Below are 20,087 nucleotides of genomic sequence, written 5' to 3' on the forward strand. Positions count from 1 at the left end.
TGCTTAATTACAAATTTGTACAAAACACTTGCATTGATCACTTTATAAATAGTGCAGTTAAGAATTCCAAGAAGCCTGTCATGACTTACTAGTCAATAAATGGAGGTCAACAAAGAATATTTTTGATGAAACAATCAAAAATTAAAAGCTTTCAGGACTCTGCACCTAACGACTTAATGGGGTGAATGTAGTCCAGTTATATCCATTGGGGTCAATTTTAACCTTTATGGCCATGATCAGTCATCCACACCCACAATGAAAAGACAGAAGGGATTTTCATACCCATCCTCATTTACAATGGCAAAATCACGGGTTATTGGTCCATTTCCTCTTGAATTAGATTTGCACCAGTTTTTAACCATTCAGGACTGATGTGGAGATGCCTGCATTGGACTGGGGTGAGCAGAGTAAGAAGTCTTACAGCACCAGGTTAAAGTCCAACAGGTTTGTTTCGAATCACTAGCTTTTGGAGTGTAGCTCCTTCATCAGGTGAGTCCTGATGAAGGAGCTGCGCTCCGAAAGCTAGTGATTCCAAATGAACCTGTTGGGCTTAACCTGGTGATGTGAGACCTCTTATTATTCAGGACTGAATTATGCCAAGAAATCACCTCCTTAAATCAATAATAATCTTTATTACTGCCACAAATAGGCTTACATTATCATTGCAATAAAGTTATTGTGAAAATCCCCTAGTCGCCACACTCTGACGCCTGTTCGGGAACACAGAGGGAAAATTCAGAATGTCCAATTCACCTAACAGCACATCTTTCGGAACTTGTGGAAAGAAATCGGAGAATCTGGATGAACCCAGGAGACAAGGGGAGAACATGCAGACTCCGCACAGACAGTGACACAAGCTGGGAATCAAACCTGGGACCCTGGTGCTGTGAAGAAATAGTGCTACCCACTGTGCCCTTCTTAAGGAGGGGTTTGAACTCTCAGGTGGCAAGCCGTAGGACCAGGGCAGCAGCATCTTTCCAGCTCCTCAAAAATAAATTTTACACTTAGTTCACAGGGCCTACATTGGTACAAGCCATGTTTTAACCTATATTAAAATTAAATCAAGGCTTTTATTAATTGATAGATCCAAAATATGCTTATACTTGAGATTCTTGCCCAAGGAAACAGAGCAATTAAAATATCCATTGGCTAAAGGAAGTTAAAGCTTCACCTTAAATGTTGATCACTTGTGACCAATGCTTCCAAACCTTCAGAAATACTTAGAACTGTTCCTGTCACCGTTTGACAGGTTAAATAAGTATACAACAAAAATGTAGCATGTAGCTTACCATGTATTTGCATTTCATAAATCAATGATATTCAACCAGATTGTCAAAACTAAAGTTAAACAGATTTATCTGACCCTGCAAACGTACATTCTCAATGCACTTTAAGATCGAAGACTTGAGAAGAGTCTTATGAAGTACATGATAATGAGCAATAGTGATAAGAATAAAACAAGTGATCACAGGTATCGACCTTGGTACTGGAAACAACAAAGGCAAACCCTGCCCAGTTAATTCTGCAAAGTCCTCCTCAATAATGTGAGGACAAGTTGGGAAAATAGGGGAACTGACGGACAGACTAGTCAAGCAACAAACTGGCAATGTCATACTTACTGAATCATACCCAATGTCCCAGACTGTTCCATCAGCATTCTTGGGCATGCCCTGTCCCACTGTCAGGACAGACCCACCAGAGTTGGAGGCACAGTGATATGCAGTCAAAAGGGCATTTTCCTAGGAAGTCCTCAACAATATTTCTATACCCAATAAGGTCTCATGGCATCAGAGCAAACACTGGCAAGGAAAGCTCATACTCATTACTACCTTCTGCCTTCCTTCAGCTGATGAATGTACTCATCCATATTGAACACTATTTGGAAGAAGCAGTGGCACAGTATATACTCTGGATATGTGACACTTCAATGTCTAATGTGACTTGGTGACATCTCCATTCACCAAGCTGGCTAAGTGTTGAAGGGAATATCTGCAATAGTATTAATACATAATCTTTATTAGTGTCACAAGTAGGCTTACATTAACACTGCTATGAAGTTACTGTGAAAATTCCCCAGTCGCCACACTCGAGCGCCTGTTCTGGTACACTGAAGGAGAATTCAGAATGTCCAGTTCACCTAACAGCATGTCTTTTGGGTACGTCCAGGCCTGAAGCAGGCAATGAAGGAACCAACAAGATGGAAAAAACTTACTTGACCCATCCTTACCAAACAACCTGTTGCAGACACATCTGTCCATGACACTGGTGTCAAGAGTGACTACCAATCAGGTCTTCTGGAGACAAAGCCAATCTTCACACTATGGGAATCCTGATTGTGTTGTGTTGAACTACCAGCATCCTGAATGGGATTGACGCAGAACAGATCCAGCAGTTCAAAACTGGACATCATGAGGCGCTGTGGCCCATCAGCAGCATCAGAACTATAACCTCATGGCCTGAGATATTCCTCACTCAGCTATTGCCAGCAAACCAGAGGACCATCCCTGGTTAACACAGGAGCGTAGAAGAACAGGAGTGTAAAAAAAAAAATACCAGGCACATTTAAAAATGAAGTGTCAACCTCATGAAGCTACAACACAGGACTACTTGCACGCTATATAGTGGAAGCCGCATACAATACAAAGAGTGAAGCAATCCCACAGTCAACATAGCAGTCCCCACCACACCCAGTAATGAATGATGGGTGACAATTAAACAACTAACAGAATGAGGAAGCGCAACAAATATCCCCAACTGCAATGATAACAGAGCCAGTACATCAGTACAAAAGACACGGATGAAGCATTTGGAAATATCTTCAGCCAGAACTGCAAAGTGGAAGATCCACCCTCACAGATTCCAGTCTTCGGACAATTTGCTTTGCTCCACATGATATCAAGAGCTGAAGGCACTAGATCTAGCAAAGACTATAGGCTCTGACAACAGTCCTCTAACAGTTAGTCCAGTACAGCTACAACATTGACATTGACCCAAAAAAATGGAAAGGTGTCCACATATGTTCTTTCTATAAATAGTAGGACAAATCCAATCTGGTCAATTACTGCCCCATCAGTCTATTCTCAATCAACAGAAAGGTGTCATCAACAATGTTATCAGAAGTGTCAGTAACTCAGTTTGGGTATCTCAGTTCCTGATCTCATTACAGCCTTGCTGCACACATGGACAAAAGAGTTGAATTCCACAAGTGAGGTGAGAATGACAGCTTTTGACATCAAGGCAGCATTTGACTAAATGTGGCATCAAAGACTCTGACCAAAACTGAACTCAATGGGAATCTGGAAAAAATTGCATTGATAATGACCCGTGGGGCAGCACGGTAGCATGGTGGTTAGCATAAATGCTTCACAGATCCAGGGTCCCAGGTTCGATTCCCGGCTGGGTCACTGTCTGTGCGGAGTCTGCACGTCCTCCCCCTGTGTGCGTGGGTTTCCTCCGGGTGCTCCGGTTTCCTCCCACAGTCCAAAGATGTGCGGGTTAGGTAGATTGGCCATGCTAAATTGCCCGTAGTGTCCTTAAAAGTAAGGTTGGGGGGGGGGGGGTGGTTGTTGGGTTACGGGTATAGGGTGGATACGTGGGTTTGAGTAGGGTGATCATTGCTCGGCACAACATCGAGGGCCGAAGGGCCTGTTCTGTGCTGTATTGTTCTATGTTCCTGTGAGTCAACATCCGTACCGGCACGGACTCAATGAGACCAATGAGACCCACCCCAGGTGGTCGGGGACAGGGCAAGGCACCCGGGAACCCTGGCAGTTCCAGGTTGGCATTGCGGGGTGCCTGTGGCACTTTCTGGGTGCCAGGCTGGCAGTGCCAGGGTGGCACTGCCAAGTGAGGAGGGGCCATGCACATGAAAGGTGGGTTGAGGGGGTGAAGGGGGATATGAAGGGGCCTCTTAAAGGTTGGGCAATGAAGGGGGCGTTCTGAAAAGGGGTGGCCCAAAAGAGGGAGCGTAGGGGGGGACTCAGTAATCCCATAGTGGGGCATCCTCACTTGGCAGGGGGGTGTAATGCCTATGTCTGTGGGGAGTGGCATTGCCCAGGGGAGGGAGGGTGTGGGGGATCCTCAGGCTCACTTAGAGATCAGGGCACGCTTTCAAAATGGCATTTCCCCTTGATGTTCAAAGCATTACCATCACGGAATTTCTCACTGCCAAACTTCTGAGAGTAATTTGACCAGACACAAAATTCTGTAGCTACAAGAGCAAATCAGATTCTGTGGCAAGTAACTCACATCCTGACTTCCAAAATTCATCCACCATGTACCAAGTGCAAATCAAGAATCAAATGGAATCTCTCCACTTATCTGGATAGATCCAGTTCCAACAACACTCAAAAAGCTCCATCCAAGACAAAGCAGCCCACTTGCCCCATCCAACAAAATAAACCTTCACTCCCCACTAATGGCACATAGCGACAGGTCTGTGTATTATCTATGAGCTGCACTGGCAAGAGACCTGCTAAAGCTCCTTCAACAGCACCTTCTAAGTCCGAAATCTCGACCACTTGGGAAAGAAGGGCAGGAAATGCATGGAGACACCACCACCTGAATTTTCCTCTCAAAGTCACACAGCATCCTGACTTGAAACCATGCTGTTGTACCTTCACTGTGGTGGGTCAAATTCTTACAACTTCTTCCAACACATCATGGGCTGCAGCAATTCAAGGAGGAAGTTCATCACCACCTTCTCAAGGGCAATTAAGGATTTAAAATGAATGCCACTTGTGCACACATCACAAGAACGATTTAAAAAATGAAGATCCAGATCATAATCCCAAATGTACACATTTAAAGGTGGGTTCAGTAGAAATTTACAGATGATTCAAAATTTTAAATAAATAAATCAAATGAGTTTGTCGTTTTTTATTCATATTTTACAAAATATTGATTGTTCTACAAAGTGCATAACCCTAAATCATTATCAAATCACGCTCTTTTCAACAGATATTGATATTTAATATTACAAATCACATAATACATCCCATTTGATTGAGTTTTTCCAGAACTTATTGCTTGGTGAGGAACAGTTAAATTTTATCTAATATTTATCTCTGACACATTGTCAGAATAACAACAGAACATTTTGTTTGTCTTGCGCCTCCTCTCCCTCATCATCTGTTTGACCTTCATCTACCTCTCCAATCAACGAATCAAGCATAAACTGAGAACCAACAGCATCCCTAGGAAAAATGGAGACAGACATGTGAAATATAACTGTTCTAAAGAACATGAATCATCCACTTCTTCACTGGTAGGCACAATTGCTGAGAAGTTCCAGCTGAAATCAAAATAAAGAGCCTCAAAGCATGAAAAGCATTTACTGCATAATTTAGGATTATCTGCATGTAATACATAAAAAACAATGGTCATGGATTTTCTGGCCCCCTGTAGCGGGATTTCCCTTCCCGCTAAAGTCAATGGCTATTTGCGTTGCTCACCGGCTAAGCCGCTGGGGAACGTATGGGCAGTGGGAGGGGAGGGGTGTCACCTTCAGCAGGAACAAAAGATCCCACCGGCAAGACGGGCCAGAAAATCCCAGCCAGTGTACTTATTTTATTGTTTACCGAAATGAACATGTATCTGATGAAAAGCGCAGGGAAAACTCAGCAGTCAAGCAACATCTGTGGAGAGAGGAGCCCAGTTAAGGTTTTGAGTCCAATATGACTTCTTGTTTTGAATTAGCTCTGAGGGTGCAATTTTCCCATTGTTTTGGCAAAATGGCGCAGCGGGTGGCAAAGTGGTGTGGACGGCGGCTATTAATGAAAAAAAAGTGAAGGGGCAGGTCCCAAGACATGCCACGCTGGTGGGGTATGCTCTGATTGAGCCCGCTCCCCCAGAAACGTAGTTTTTTAAAAGGTTATGGCGCCTTTTAAAAACTGAAGACCAAGAACTCCCAAACCCAATGCCCCTCCCCCACTAGGGGCAGTGCCCAACATGACCCACTGTCCCCCTGAGCATTGTACCCACCTAAACTTGTCTGGCGGCTTCTGCTCACCAGGTACATGCTTTGGGAGACCTGTTGTAATTCACATCACATTGGATTATGTACCGACAAAGGTGGGGAGGGGGATTATCAGACATGAGGCCTGATAATTATATGTACAGTTATTGTAATGGGGATCATGATGGTTCCATTATGTCATTGACAGAGACAGTCACGTCGCACCTTTATATCAGCACAAATCACATTTGGGCCTCCCGTGGGATTTTTACTTCCCGTCGCTGATCCCGCCAATGAAAAGAGGCACAGAAAATCCCCCGAGACTCTCTTTCTGAAGATGCTGCTTGACTGGCTGAATTTTTTTAGCTTTCTCTGTTTCTATTTGCAATTTTCAGCATACCCAGTATTTTGTTTTAATTTATGCATTTGATTCATGTGGAGATTAATCTCAGCTCTTGTACGATGTAGAAGGATTTTATAATAACTAGGGAATAAAACAGAAGAAAGCCTGTATCACAAACGTTTGATCAAGATTTCCATGAATTTTCTTTACTATGAATTAAAGGATTGCCCTACTTAGGCATGTTTTATATATTGTTTATTCAAGGGTTCCAAATTAGCGCCGGGGATTTCTTTATTCTGCAAATCTAACATTAACAACATTCAACTACCATCACCTTTAATGTGGAAAAACACCCCGTGGTGCTTCACGGAGCTTAGAATTCCTCATTAGGATGAAAAGTGGAGAAATCTGATATGATACTAAGGTCCTAAATCTAAAGAAACAAAATTATGGAGGTATAAGGTGGGAGTTGAGAACCTTTATTAAAAGGCATGACAGTGGATAGGCAATGGCTAATATTTAAGCAACAGTTATAATGCCTTTCTGGCACAAAAACACAACTAGAAAAGCGGCCCAATCATGGCTAACAAGAGAAATGAAGGATAGTATTGGATCCAAAGCCGAGTCGTATAAAATTGCTCGGAAACATAGCAAGTCTGAGGATTGGGAGCAGTTCTGAATTCGGCCAAGGAGGACCAAGAGATTGATTAAGAGGGGAAAAATAGAGTATGACAGTAAACTTGTAAACAACATAAATTCAGACTGTAAAAGCTTCTATATATGGATGTAAAAGGAAAAATATTAGTGAAGACAAACGTAGGTCCCTTACAGTCTGGATTTGGGAGAATTTATAATAGAGAACAAGGAAATGGGAGAGCAATGAATTAACTACTCCAGCTCTGTCTTTACAGAGGAATACACAAACAACTTCCCAGAAATGCTAGGGAACCAAGGGTCTAGTGAGAAGGAGAAAATAAAGGAAATTAGTCTACTAAAGAAAGGTGCTGGAGAAATTAATGGGACTGAAAGCTGATAAATCCCCAGGGCCTAATAATCTGCATCCCAGATGTCCATGGAAATAGTGGTAATATTGTTTGTCACCTTCCAAAATTCTGTAGATTCTTCAATAGATTGGCAAATATAACCCCTCTATTTAAAAAAGGAAGGGAGGGAGAAAACAGGAATTACAGACTGGTTAGCCGAACAGCAGTAGGAGGGAAATGCTAGAGTGTAATGTAAAGAATGTGGCAACAGGATATCAATGGGATTAGACAAAGTCAACATGAATTTATGAAGGGAAAATTTGACAAACTTGGAGTTTTTTGAGGATGTAACTAGTAGAATAGATAAGGGTGAAGCAGTAGATTTGATGCATTTAGATTTTCAGAAAGCTTTTGATCAAGCTCCACATAAGAGGATAGAATTTAAAGCACATGGGATTGGGGGTAATAGATTGGCATGGATTGAGAATTGGTTCATAGACAGGAAACAAGGGGCAGGCGGTGACTAGCAGGGTCCTACAGGGATCAATGTTTGGGCCCCAGCTATCCATGATATACATCAATGATTTGGATGAGGGAACCAATATTTCCAAGTTTGCTGATGACATGACATTTGGTGGGAATGTGAGTGGTGAGGAGGTTAAGATGCTTCAAGTTGATTCAGACAAGTTCAGTGAGTGGGCAAATATATGTCAAATGCAGTAAAACATGTATAACGTAGATAAATGTGAATTAATCCACTTTAGACAGAAAAATAGAATGGCAGAGTATTATTTAAATTATGATAGATTGGGAAATGTTGATGTACAAAGGGACCTGCATGTCCTTGTACACCAGTCACTGAAGCAAACATGCAGGTAAAGAAAGCAGATAGGAAGACAAATGATATGTTAGCCTTCATTGCAAGAGGACTTGAGTACAGAACAAGAATGTCTTACTGCAGCTGTACAAGACCTTGGTGAGACCACACGTGGAGTATTGTGTGAAGTTTTGGTCTCCATATCTAAGAAATGATATACTTGCCATAGAGGCAGTGCAGAAAATGTTCACCAGACTGATTCCTGGGTTGGAGAGAATGGGGCAACTGGGCCTATATTCACCGGAATTTAGGAGAGTGATAGGGGATCCAATTGAAACATATAAAGTACTGACAGGGCTGGACCAATTGCATGAAGGAATGTTGTTTCCTCTGGCTGAGGGATCTAAAACAAGGGTCCCAATCTCAGGAAACAAGGTCGGCCAAGTCATAATATGTATATAATGCAATAGATACATTTCTCAACTCTAAAGGCATCAAGGGGTATGTAGAGAGATCTGCAGTGTGGCTTTGAGTAAGAGGATCAGCCATGATATTGAATGGAGGAGCAAGCTCAAAGGCCGGATAGCCTACTCCTTCCCATATTTTCTATGTTTCTGCTTCAGAGGGAAAAAAGACACATGAGGCGATTTCACCGTTCCCCGATGCCGATTTCATAATCGGTGATTGGACGGAGAATCCATTCCGACGCCTAAATCGGGGGCGGTGCTGGTTTGATGCCGGCTTTGTGTCCTCCACCCCCTCTGAAATGGCACCATCGTGACACCGTTGGAATGCCGTTCACGCGTAACCTGAAGGCCCTCCCCGATGGGCTGAGTTACCAACTGCGCGGGACACATGTGATCTCAGCGGTTGGGAGCCCAGTGTGGTGGCGGGAGCCATGCGCTGGCCAGGGGAGGGGGGGCTTCCTCGAGGGCTGGAGGGACTGGTGGGGGGAGGCCAGGGTGCACTATTTAGCAAGTCGGGTCCGCACATGGCTGGCGGCATGTTTCACGGCGCGACCATTGCAGGTCATCGCCCTGCGCATGTGCAGCCACGGGCCCGGCCATTCTCCAGGTGTTGATGTCGTGGGAGCTAGATCGGTGAGGGTTTGGCGCCGATTTTGCCATCATAAAACTCCACAGTTAGGGCATAACGGTGGAGCAGTGGGTTAGGACTGTGGCCCCATGGTGCCGAGGTCCTAGGTTCGATCCCGGCTCTGGGTCACTGTCCATGTGGAGTTTGCACATTCTCCCCATGTTTGCGTGGGTTTCGCCCCCACAACCCAAAAATGTGCAAGCTAGATGGATTGGCCACGCTAAATTGCCCCTTAATTGGAAAAAATGAATTGGGTACTCTAAATTAAAAATAAATAAATAAATAAATAAAACTCCACAGTTCCCACACCGGGGTCGGCATTTAGCCTCCAAAACGGTGAATCCAGCCCATAGTATTTGCTCATTTCATGCAAGTAATTATCCTGAATACAGTACATTTTGTTCTGTGCTTTCATCACCATATATATGGAAGCTGGTCCCATGGCTTCAGGTCATGACAGCAACAAACATGGTTTTTAAGAAAGAAAAGTTGACCATCAGGGAGTATGCACAGGCACATGACTTTGAATATGTTGGAATTTTGAAATGAAAATTAGCTGCCGATTCATGTACTAACTATACTTGAAAATGTGCCTTAGGATGTCCTAAATAACATTATATAAATGCACTTTTGTTTCCTTCCTAGATAGCTCAACCAAAACTAAACCCAAACACTATCAAAGTTTATGTTTAGAACTTGCTATACCATAAAGCCAAGGGAACAAATAACATCTTTCCTATTTCCAATTGATTTTGTGAAATTCTTGGAAAACTGTAATCAAAAAAAATGATACAATATATCTTTGCAAAATTACTTACTTGGTTCTTTCTGACCTTTGAGTAACAGGAGTAGTCTTTTCAATTGATTGCCCAGAAGGGATCAACAGCTCATAGGTTGACGGCAAGTCATGCCTTCTTTTTCCGTTGCCTATAGTATCAAAGAATGGCTTTGAAATAATTTTAAATGCATTTATAAAAGTTATAAGCATTTGTGAATCACAACACACATTTTATTTCTATATTACCGGATGATTGGAGGGAAGTAAATGTTACCAGATGATTGGAGGGAGGCAAATGTTGTTCCCCTGTTCATGAAAGGGAATAGGGAAATCCCTGGGAATTACAGACCAGTCAGTCTCACGTCTGCGGTAAGCAAAATATTGGAAAGGATTCTGAGAGATAGGATTCATGTTTATTTAGAAAAACATAGTTTGATTAAAGATAGTCAGCATGGCTTTGTGAGGGGCAGGTCATGACTCACAAGCCTCATTGAATTCTTTGAGGATGTAACGAGACACATTCTTGAAGGTCGGGCAGTGGATGTGGTGTATATGGATTTCAGTAAGGCATTTGATAAGGGTCCCCATGGTCGGCTCATTCAGAAAGTTAGGAGGCATGGGATACAGGGAAATTTGGCTGTCTGGATACAGAATTGGCTGGCCAAAAGAAGACAGCGAGGGGTAGTGGATGGAAAGTATTCCGCCTGGAGGTCGGTGACCAGTGATGTTCCACAAGAATCTGTTCTGGGACCTCTGCTCTTTAGTGGTTTTTATAAATGACTTGGGTGAGGAAGTGGAAGGGTGGGTTAGTAAGTTTACCGATGACACAAAGGTTGGTGGAGTTGTAGATAGTGTCGAGGGGTGTTGCAGGTTAAACAAGGACATTGACAGGATGCAGAGCTGGGCTGAGAAGTGGCAGATGGAGTTCAACCTAGATAAATGTGAAGTGATTCATTTTGGAAGGTCGAATTTGAATGCTGAATACAGGGTAAAAGGCAGGATTCTTGGAAGTGTGGAGGAACAGAGGGATCTTGGTGTCCACGTACATCAATCCCTCAAAGTTGCCACCCAGGTTGATAGGGTTGTTAAGAAGGCATATGGTGTGTTGGCTTTCATTAACAAGGGGATTGAGTTTAAGAGCCGCAAGGTATTGCTGCAGCTTTATAAAACCCAGGTTCGACCACACTTGGAATATTGTGTTCTGGTCGTCCCATTATAGGAAGGATATGGATGCTTTGGAGAGGGTGCAGAGGAGATTTACCAGGATGCTGCCTGGACTGGAGGGCATGTCTTATGAAGAAAGGTGAGGGAGCTAGGGCATTTCTCACAGGAGCAAAGAAGGAAGAGAGGTGGCTTGATAGAGGTGCACAAGGTGATGAGAGGCATGGATAGCCAAAGACTTTTCCCCAGGGCGGAAATGGCTGTCACAAGGGGACATAGTTTTATGGTGATTGGAGGAAGATACAGAGGAGATGTCAGAGGTAGGTTCTTTACACAGAGAGTGGCGGGTGCGTGGAATGCACTGCCAGCGGAGGTGGTGGAGTCAGAGTCATTTGGGACAGTTAAGTGACTCTTGGACCGGCACATGGACAGCAGTAAATTGAAGGGATGTAGGTTAGAGGTGGTGGGATGAGGGCAGCACGGTAGCATAGTGGTTAGCACAAATGCTTCACAGCTCCAGGGTCCCAGGTTCGAATCCCGGCTTGGGTCACTGTCTGTGTGGAGTCTGCACGTTCTCCCTGTGTGTGCGTGGGTTTCCTCCGGGTGCTCCGGTTTCCTCCCACAGTCCAAAGATGTGCAGGTTAGGTGAATTGGCCAGGCTAAATTGCCCTCAGGGTCCAAATTGCCCTTAGTGTTAGGTGGGGTTACTGGGTTATGGGGATATGGTGGAGGTATGGGCTTGGGTAGGGTGCTCTTTCCAAGAGTCGGTGCAGACCCGATGAGCCGAATGGCCTCCTTCTGCACTGTAAATTCTATGAAATCTATGAGGTTAGGTTGATCTTAGGTTAGGATAAATGGTCGGCACAACATTGTGGGCCGAAGGGCCTGTAGTGTGCTGTACTGTTCTATCTATATTCTATTATTCATTTTGCTACACAAATAGTAGTCATGTATACTGTCAAAGTTTCTAATTAAAACTAATTTTGGCAACATGTTATTTTCAAGTGTTTTAACATTTTCATGAATTTTGCATATGTTTCAAATCATTCTTTAGAGTTTCCCTTCCAAATATGAATGATTACTCATCTTTAGTGTTCCTTCATCGTTAATGTTGGCTCAGTGGTGTCACTAGTGCCTGCACAACAGAAACCAAAATTCAGAAAATTGCAACTGGAATGCCTCTGGAACACCATGGTGTGTGCCTTGGCTTGGCTGTAAGGGTGCCTGCATTGGCATGCAGGCTTTGCCTTGAAAGCATACAAACGGGCAGAACATGACCCTAAACAGACTCTAATGCTGGATTAGTGCAGAATCTGCTATTTTATGCATGGATTCAATTGCACTGCGGACCTCACCTGCTCCCACTCACAATTCCCTCCAATAGTAAAAGTGTGTTAAGTGTTTTTGGAGGGGTTTTGCAAACCTTTTCGATTTATAAGAGAGTGATGCTGGATTTTGACAAGGAGGTCAGCCATTAGAAAGTCTACATCATTATAATTGTGGCTAGTTGCAATATCTCTTGAGCTGCAGCATGGCTTGGGAATTAAATGAAATGAAAATCGCTTATTGTCACGAGTAGGCTTCAATGAAGTTACTGTGAAAAGCCCCTAGTCACCACATTCCGGCGCCTGTCCGGGGAGGCTATTACGGGAATCAAACCGTGCTGCTGGCCTGCCTTGGTCTGCTTTCAAAGCCAGCAATTTAGCCCAGTGTGCTAAACAGCCCCAGGGTAGGGAAGTAGGGAGGCTGTGTTTCAGTGCCAGCAGGAATGAATCCATCTCATCTAGAGGTTGGGAGAACATCACTTTGTGAGATAGATTAAATAGCAAAGGTGTGAAATGCAGGGATCTCTTCATCAACATCATCTGGATGGTGTCAAGTTTACTGAATTTATAAAATGATGGACAGACTTGGATGTGTTATTGTTGTAAACGATCTCATGGTTAAATGGTTGTTTAAAGGGCTTCTAATCCATGGCTGCTTTGTGATGTCTACATCAAGTGAGTTTCCTCAGGTTTACTTAGCAATGAAACATGAGATGCTGGCCTTGGTTGCGTTGACTTGGAATGGTCATATGGAGTTACAGATTAGAAGACTGTGGAGCCTAAACCTTGTTGAATGTTCTCCACATCCTCAACAGAAGCATCTCATTGCGATAGACTCCCGAATTTCTCTGGCACCTACTCCCTAATGAGCCTGCAGCAACAGGCCAGTTTGGATCTGCCTGCTCATCTTCCGAATCCTCTTCAGATCTATAATCCAAGGATGCAGGCCGGACACCGAGATTATCTTCTCCCCCCTCACCCCGAGGTTATGAAAAGCCCAGCAACGGTGGCCTTGATGGATGCACGGCTCTCATATCAGTGCTCACCCTTTGTTCACCGGTTCCTTACAGGGGTTATGGCGGATACTCCTTGCCATCACGTATCTATCCCTCCAAATGGCATTGATGTGGAGAATAGCTGTGGAACCTCAGTGTTCCTGAGCATGTATGAATCACATACAGATCACATACAAGTTATACATTCAGGAAGTGAAACTCCTTGGGGGCGATTCTCCCAAATAGAGCCCAAGTGTTCGCGCCGTCGTGAACGCCATCACGTTTCACAACGGCGCGAAACGGGCATGGGGACGACCGATTCTGGCCCCCACAGTGGGCCAGCATGGCGCTGGAGCGGTTCACGCTGGAGCCTCCCTTCCCGGTGCCAAATGGGCGCCGCGCCAACCTGCGCATGCGCAGGGGACTTCTTTCGTGCACCGGCCCCGACTCAACATGGCGTTGGTGTTCAGGGGCCGGCCGCACAGGAAAGTAGGCCCGGGGGGGAGAGGCCGGCCCGCTGATCGGTGGGGCCCGATCGCGGGCCAGACCCCATCGGAGCCCCCCCCCCCCCCCCCCCCCCCCCCCCCCCCGCCCCACAGGCCCCCCCCCCCCCCCCCCCCCCCCCCCCCCCCCGACCCTTCGCGCAGAGTTCCCGCCGGCAGCGACCAGGGGTGAACAGCGGCGGCGGGACTCTGTCATATCCGCGCAGCCCGCCGATTCCAGCGGCCAGCGCCCCGCCAACCTCGCCGGTGCAAATGGCGCGGAGAATCGTGCGCCGGGGCATTGTGGTGCAGTTGCTGCGATTCTCCGGCCCGGAGCGGGGCCCAGAGAATCGCCATCCCCCCTTATGTTCATAATTTTGGGCCCTGATCACCTCTTATTATTGCAAACAGGTGTCATCACACCTAATTTTACAGAGATGCAGGAAAGATAGCCTTCTGATCTGTCACCAGAAATTTCAGCCACCCGTTTCTTCAGAGGTCTGGTGCTGTTCCCACCCTTCTTGATGAAGTTGCAATGTTTAGCCAAGCATAAAATCTTGGGTATTTGGAATCTAAAATGCAGAAAGGCAATGTTGGGCCTAGGGCAATGAGGGAAGGTGTAAAGCAAGGTCCAGGGTCACATCATCTACATCTTGCACTTGTAATCAGATAGCAGGATAAGAATGAACTGGGATTTGAGAATGGCATAAAGTTGGAACATATATCATCCTGACTGGTCTAGGCAATTCTGGATGCAGGCATTGTCAGTCCCATAATGAAGAGCACTGGCTCCTTCAAAGGCTCAAGAGTGGCAGGTATGCTTGTCCCGCGCTGATTCTCTGCTGCTCCCATGATTAATTGCCAGTTGGTCCTCCAAGGATTAGGGAAGAATATCAATGACTGCCTTGTAATGTGTTTGGGTGATGTTGCTGCATCGAATAGTGGAGGTATGGGGAAGCTGTGAGAGTTAGTTGTGAGGCTAGTAGCATTGTTAAATATGTGAGAGTGAGATAGTAGCATCTGAATGTGAGATGCAAGTCCTGATTACTGATGGTTGAGTGATGGCAGGTTGGTGTTCCAGTGAGCAGGAGATCTCATTTGAAGATGCATTCACTGACCTTAGCACTCACCATCTATGTGAGGGCACTGAACGTTTTCCAGCACTTTAGCCAGATCCTCAGGGCCAGACTCAAGAAATTGGTGTCTCCGGCCACTTGCTCTATCTCACTTCTCAGGGTGTGCAAACCAAGCATTAAATAATGTTCTGCTCCAGATCATTTTTATCCACAGCACATGACTATTATTTAAGGTGTCCTTAATTTACTCCTCATGTGACTGTCCTTTGGAATTTTAAGACCTTCCCTCCATCATACGGTCCGAAGTGGGGATGCTCACTGATCATTGCACAATGTTCAGTACCATTCGTGACTTCTCAGCTACTCAGCAGTCCATGTCCAAATGCAGCAAGATCTGGATGACATTCGGGCTTGGGCTGATGTGCGGCAAGAAACATTCATACCATATATGTGTTAAGAAAAACCCATCTTGGACAAGAGAAAATGTCACCATCTCCCCTTGACATTCAATGGCATTTCCATTGCTAAATCCCCACTGATAACTTCCTGTAAGTTACCATTCATCATAAACTGAACCGGACAAGCCATATTTTTTTGAATTCATTCACGGGATGTGGGCATTGCTGATTTGGCCAGCATTTATTGTCCATTCCTAGTTGCCCTTCAGAAGGTGGCGGTGAGCTGCATTCTCGGACTGCTGCAGTCCTTGAGATGTAGGTACAGCCACTGTGCCTTTAAGGATGTTGCCCCAGCAAGAGTGAAGGAACGGCACCCCCCAGCTCCCCGCCAACAAGGGGGAGTAGCGCATAAACCGATCACACAGAGCAAACCCCACACAGCTCACAGCCATGCCACCAAAGAGACCACCCCATGGTTTGGGGATGTCTAACTGGCCAGTTGATGTGTTAAGTGAGTTAGTTCAACATTGACTGCAACTGGATGCAGTGAAACTGAGGAAGTGAACAAACGAATATGATAGACAGTAGGACCCTGAGGGTAATGAGTTCACAGAGAACAAAGGGATGAGCACAGCATGGCTAGGAAGGGGGGGAGGGGAGCTTTGCCTTGTGGAGAGAATGGTGAAAAGGATGCTGGGTAACAAGAGGCCTAAGATTGGGAAATGTGAAGTGAGCCAATCAGGATATATGGCCAGGTCAGAAGGTGTATAGAATGACCAATGGGAAGCTTGTATGCGAATCTTGATGTGATTCAATCAATATGTGCTGTGATTTCTTTGTTCTCTCCCTCACTAACTTTTGGGAGCTCTAGAAGACAGCTTCGTGTTTTAAGGTCCCACGGGTGAGTCAGCCTTGCAAGCTGGTGGAAATAAAACAATAATTGATACCTGCAGATCCGTCTCAGATTTTATTGAGCCCAGACTGGTGAAAAGGATCAGGGATTGTCAAAACTAGAAACAGGCTTCCGACATAGGAGATGGTCCAACACTGTTTTATTGAACTGGCTGATTGCTGTACATAATCTGCTGTGAGTTGACACTCTATTAACCTAACTGATAACCTCCTGCTAGCTTGACCAGACTAGCTCTTTACCAGATGGAGATGATGCTCACTGGCTTGTGCAGTCTAACTATCTCAGTAGCTGTGTCCTGTGAGAGAGGGAGAGTCTTAATGCACTGTGGGCTTTATAGTGGTGGTATTCTGTCTGGTGATTGGTTGTTCTGTGTCGTGTGTGTTCATTGGTTATCCTGTGTGTCGATCACTGCCTGAATGCATCTCATTATATACATGAGTGGATATTATGACAGGGGTCGTGTGCAGTCGGGATGCCCTATTCCCCCGAGGGACTTGGGTCAGCCACAGAGCAGTCAGTGTCACCTGAGAGGAAGTGGCAGCGACCTTCGGCTTGGGAAGCTTCACCAGGAAAACTGACACCCAGTGCTGTAACAAGATTAACGGGCCGCACAGGTGGGTTGGCACCGACCTTGCAAGCCACCCCACCCCAACAACCATGTGCCTGGCAAACCCCTGTACATCACCATATCATGCCCTGACCCACCCATGTCCAATACTGGCCACACTGAAAAGTCTTATTTAGCAGATTGTCCAGGGTGTTGAAGGTAATGCAGATGTAAGGCCTTGAAAGTCTGCAAGAAGCTGATGCTGTATCATTAGTGCAAACTTGGGAGAGGAGAGAGATAGTTGGGAAAGTTGGTGAAAAACCTATTCTAAACCAGCCGTTTTAGAATGTTTGAGGGAAAAGTCCACAAGACTGACTAGAGCTATTCCAGAAATGTGCAATATGTTACGATGGAAGTATTGAAAGTACATGGATGTTTGCACATTTTTGCCTTTTTTGCTTTCTTTCTGATGATGTCTGTAACTGTTTATAAAGCCAAAACCGACCTCAATAAAATTGTTTATTTAAAAAAAAATACTTGACATTTGGAAAATTCTGGAGTAATAAATGAAAGATAGGACGGATTTGTTAAAGACAAATCAACTTTACTGAGTTATTTGATGAAGTAATGGAGGGGGTTGCCGGTAATAGTATGGTTGATGTGTTTATGGACATATGAAAAAGTGTTTGACAAGTACCATATAACAAACGTAAAATATAATGGGCGCAATTCTCCGCACTCACGACGGTGCGGAGAATAGCGGGGGTCGTAAATTTTTATGGCCACGCTAGTCCGACGCCCTCCCGCTATTCTCCCCCCCCCCCCCCACGCCCAACTCCCGACACGAATCGCTGCCGCCGTTTTTTTACGGCCAGCAGCGATTCTCAGCTGGCCGATGGGCCGAATTCCAAGCCCTTTACGGCCGTTTTTACGAACGGCAAACACACCTGGTCTGGCCGTTCGTAAAAACGGCCGTAAAGTCCCGATCTTGGCAACCATGGCACCGATTGCCACGGCCGTGCCAAGGGTGCCATGGGCCCGCGATCGGTGCCCACCGATCGCGGGCAGCGGGTCCGATTCCCGCGCACTCTTTGTCCTTCCGCCGCCCCGCTGTATCAATTCGCGGGGCGGCTGAGGGGCATCCCGGACCGCGCATGCGCGGGTTTCGCGCAAATGCACGATGACGTCATCCGCGCATGCGCGGGTTGGAGTCTTCCAATCTGCGCATGCGCGGCTGACGTCATGTGACGCGTCAGCCGGCGCAAACTCTGGCAAGCGGGCTTAACGAAATTCGTTAAGCCCGCGATGCCGGAGTTCACGGCCGCGGCATACTAGCCCCGACCGGGGACCAGAATCGGTTCCCGGTCGGGGAGGGGGAGGCTGGCGTCAAACCCGCCCGGTTTTGCCGCCAGCCTTACGATTTCTCCCTGTCTGGGAGAATCGCGCCCAATATACTTCAAATTGAACTCCACGTGGGATTAAAGGGACACTGGCAGCGTGGATACTAAATTGGTTAAGGGACAGAAAACAAGATTTAGAGGTGAACGTTTGTTTTATGGACTGGAGGGAAGTGTGCAGTGATATGCTCCAAGAGGCACTGTTGGACAACAGGGGTGGGATTCTCCAACCTCCCCCCGCCAGGTCGGAGAATCCGGCGGGAGCGGGCAGCGTGAATCCCACCCCGCCACTCCGACTGCCGTATTCTCTGGCAGCAATTTTTAGGCGGAGGCGTGGACCACGCCACGCCGGTCAGGGGGCCGTTGGCAGCGGTCCCCCGGCAATTCTCCGGGCCCAATGGTCTGTGCGGCCACCCATTTTTGGCCAGTCCCGCCGGCATAGATTGGACATGGTCCCATACGGCGGGATCTGGCAGGTAGGTTGGCTGGTGCAGTTCTCGGGGAGGGTGGAGGGGGGGGGGGGGGGCATGGGGGGATCCGACCCCGGTGTGGCGGGCCCCCCACGGTGGCCTGGCCCTCAATCGGGGCCCACCGATCTGCGGCAGGCCTGTGCCGTGGGGGCACTTCTTCCTTCCGCGCCGGCCCCTGTAGGGCTCCACCATGGCCGGCACGGAGGAGACACCCCCCTGCGCATGCGCCAGAATACGCCGGCCGGTCTGCGCATGCGCTAACTCGTGCAGTCCCTTCGGCGCCGACTGGCGCGGCACCAACCCCTCCGGCGCCATCCTAGCCCCCGGAAACGCAGAGAATTCCACTACTTTCGATTGGCCCGACGCTGGAGTGGTTCGCGCTGTTTTTTACGCCGGCGTCCGGCCATCGCGCCGATTCGGGAGAATCCCGCCTCAGATCTTTTTCTTATGTATTAATAGCCTAGAAATCCTGCTTTCAAGTAATTGGAAGCTATTTATATCTCATTCATGTCAAATACGAAACTTGAAATCTCTGGAACACAAACTGATATTTGAAAGGCATTATAACTTAGCATCAATTCATTTAAGTATTTTATACCTTTATGAATCTGCAATAGCTCCCTCGCTAATTCAATTAAAGCTTCTTCATCAGCATCATTGTCAAAACTGGATTCACCTTGACCAATGCTTTCAACTTCAGAAATTTCCCTTGCAGCTCTAGACAGCGGGTGATCAGAGATTTTATGTTGTTTCTGGGAAACCGGAGGTTTTGTTGAAATTTTAGATGCCTCTACTGGAGAGGGAGACATTACTCGCCCAGAACATCGCAGAGTCCCTAAAAACATTACAAATTTCAGTTAAATCGCAAATACACAAATAATTACAGAATGTAATATAACACTCAAAGCTAATTATTCATGTTTTTTGTCGCATTTATCTACCACAGACATTGGCTTATTTTTCTCATAATCCGTACTTATTGTCCTTTCCACTCTCTTTAAAATTACACCCCTTACTGCTATCTCCCTTCTAGTTGGCATCTCCTGTACTTAATTCACAAACTCTCAGAACAATCGAATGTCTGGCATTCAATATAATAATGCATTAAATTCCATTTGTTTCTTCCCTTACAATATAAACAAGCCCACAGTCAGTAATATTTGGCATTAGTTATTCACATGTTTGTCCATTGCCCTACTTTTATTCCTCTGTTTGAGGCTGGGCTCCCTCTTTCAAAGGTGATTTTCCCATTTCTTTTTTGACAGACTTTGTGCCATTCATCAAGGGAGAGGCCAAACAGCCTGTATCTGAACCTCTATCAATAAAATTCTGAAGTCAGTTGCAAGGAAAT

At 46.0% G+C, this 20,087-nt stretch overlaps 1 protein-coding gene across 13 annotated transcripts in view; it reads right to left on the reverse strand.

The window, feature by feature from the left end:
* Positions 1-4,863: 4,863 nt before the first annotated feature.
* The window catches only part of zbbx (zinc finger, B-box domain containing), a 165,097-nt gene continuing 149,873 nt past the window's right edge, over positions 4,864-20,087 (reverse strand). For 11 of the 13 annotated variants that reach the window (XM_038816049.1, XM_038816052.1, XM_038816050.1 and 8 more), the window contains 3 exons: positions 19,335-19,571; positions 10,013-10,121; positions 4,864-5,195 (listed from right to left, as the gene is read on the reverse strand). In XM_038816049.1, the coding sequence (XP_038671977.1) occupies positions 5,078-5,195; positions 10,013-10,121; positions 19,335-19,571 (464 nt within the window). In that variant the 3' untranslated portion in view covers positions 4,864-5,077. The remainder of the gene's footprint in view (positions 5,196-10,012; positions 10,122-19,334; positions 19,572-20,087) is intronic. The other 2 variants (XM_038816048.1, XM_038816053.1) reach the window with 2 other exon arrangements.

Source organism: Scyliorhinus canicula, chromosome 13, assembly GCF_902713615.1.
Source record: "Scyliorhinus canicula chromosome 13, sScyCan1.1, whole genome shotgun sequence".
NCBI lineage: Eukaryota > Metazoa > Chordata > Chondrichthyes > Carcharhiniformes > Scyliorhinidae > Scyliorhinus > Scyliorhinus canicula.